General features: G+C 54.4%; 1 protein-coding gene across 1 annotated transcript; it reads left to right on the top strand.

Moving 5' to 3' along the window:
- Positions 1-252: 252 nt before the first annotated feature.
- On the top strand, positions 253-1,182 carry LOC147731287 (uncharacterized). Its single transcript, XM_086954177.1, has one exon. It carries the CDS (start codon positions 253-255, stop codon positions 1,180-1,182), a length of 930 nt encoding a protein of 309 aa, XP_086810303.1.
- The last annotated feature ends 346 nt before the right edge of the window (positions 1,183-1,528 follow it).

Raw genomic sequence — 1,528 nt, 5'->3', positions numbered from 1 at the left:
CCCACACAACAATCACAAGGTAAGAGCTATGCAACTTCAACCCCGTCCCCTAAGAATGCCCATGCCCCCAGAGCTAGCCATTTGATAACCCCAGTAATGCAGTCCCTGCACATCATTAATGCCCTATTGCATTGTGGGACCTGTAGTGTGACAATAGTTCCCTGATAGCCACACACAGCCAGAACTGTCAAGTGAAACATATCCCTAAAGCCAGTCAGGGAATGCAAGCCTGCATGCATGTTGCAATATCCCATGTGCAAGATTCATATCATTAATCATGCACCCATTTACATCACAGGTGCTGCAGAAACAGAGACCACAGACAGCGAGGCACTCCATATCGAGGAGACCCCAGAGGAGACGGAGGGAGAGAGCCATCCTGCCCCACAACCTGGACCGTCACACACACCTGCACCAGTACCACCACCTCCCCATGCGGACAGGGCCACCCCTGCAGCCACAGGAGGAGTGAAACCACCCCATGCGTCACGCATGGCAGAGGTACAGGCCCCACCACCACCCAGGAGGCAGACACGCCGCACAGCCACTGTGCGGTCGCAGGCAAGCAGCCGGTTGAGGCAGCAGCGCAATGTGGCCACACGAGCAGAGAGGGAGCAACAGGCCCAAGATCCAGGGCTAGGGATCGAACGCCGGATGCTAGCTGTGCACCGCAAGCAGGCACAGCACATGGCAGCCATGCAGCTGTACAAGACTGCACGCAATGTCAATCAGCTCACCGAAAGTGTGCAGGAGTTAACAGATGCAGTAAAGGAGAACTGCCAACTGATGGTGGCGCAGCAGGACATCACCCGCCGCCGCCACCGCCAGCTGCTGACCAGGCTATCAGCATATACCCGGTCGAACCACCTGATCGGGAATGCAACATCCCAACTGTCACGCCGGTCCCTGGCAATGCAAATCCAAATAGTGCAATGCTGCCAGGATGTTGCAAGGGCCCTGGAGCAGGTCACCACCACAGTCCAAAACCAACAGGTGTGTGGCCATGGCGATGCAAGGGGGGGTGATGATGCCAGTGAGGGCACATCCAGCCTGAGCAGCCTGTCTGTGCCTGAGGTATCAGAACGGCGCCGCAGTACCAGGCTCAGTGCAGCATCACAGCCGGACACTGCTGACGTGGATTTGGAGAGGCGACAGGGTGCGTCCGGCAGGAGGCGCCAGTGAATGACTGAACATTAGCAGCAGTGCCATGCTGATGTACCAAGCACGCCTGCTCTGCATTCAAGAGGCTGTATGACGCAATACAGTAGTTATGTTTTTTGAAAATCAAAAAAGTTATAGATCTTGTTAAACAAAAGAATAAGAATTTCTTTTGAACGCAAATCTTACTCATGTCATTATTTCATGTGGCATGCATGAGTGCAGTGTTGTGTGAGGGGTATGGGTGCACTAGAAATAGTTCAGTGTGATGTTGTTTCGGCGCCTGTGTCCTTCTGCAGGATTCTCCCCGTGTGCATGATGCACATGTGCAGGTGGCCGGTTGTCCTCCTCCGACTCACTACCAGAGATC

The sequence above is a fragment of the Lissotriton vulgaris genome, chromosome 2_1 (assembly GCF_964263255.1).
Source record: "Lissotriton vulgaris chromosome 2_1, aLisVul1.2, whole genome shotgun sequence".
Lineage (NCBI taxonomy): Eukaryota > Metazoa > Chordata > Amphibia > Caudata > Salamandridae > Lissotriton > Lissotriton vulgaris.
The sequence above is the reverse complement of the archived record's forward strand: the minus strand, read 5'-3'. Positions and strand labels throughout refer to the sequence as shown.

Excerpts from the sequence above, each read along its gene's own strand:
- LOC147731287 (XM_086954177.1), top strand. The coding sequence starts at position 253 with ATGTGCAAGATTCATATCATTAATCATGCACCCATTTACATCACAGGT.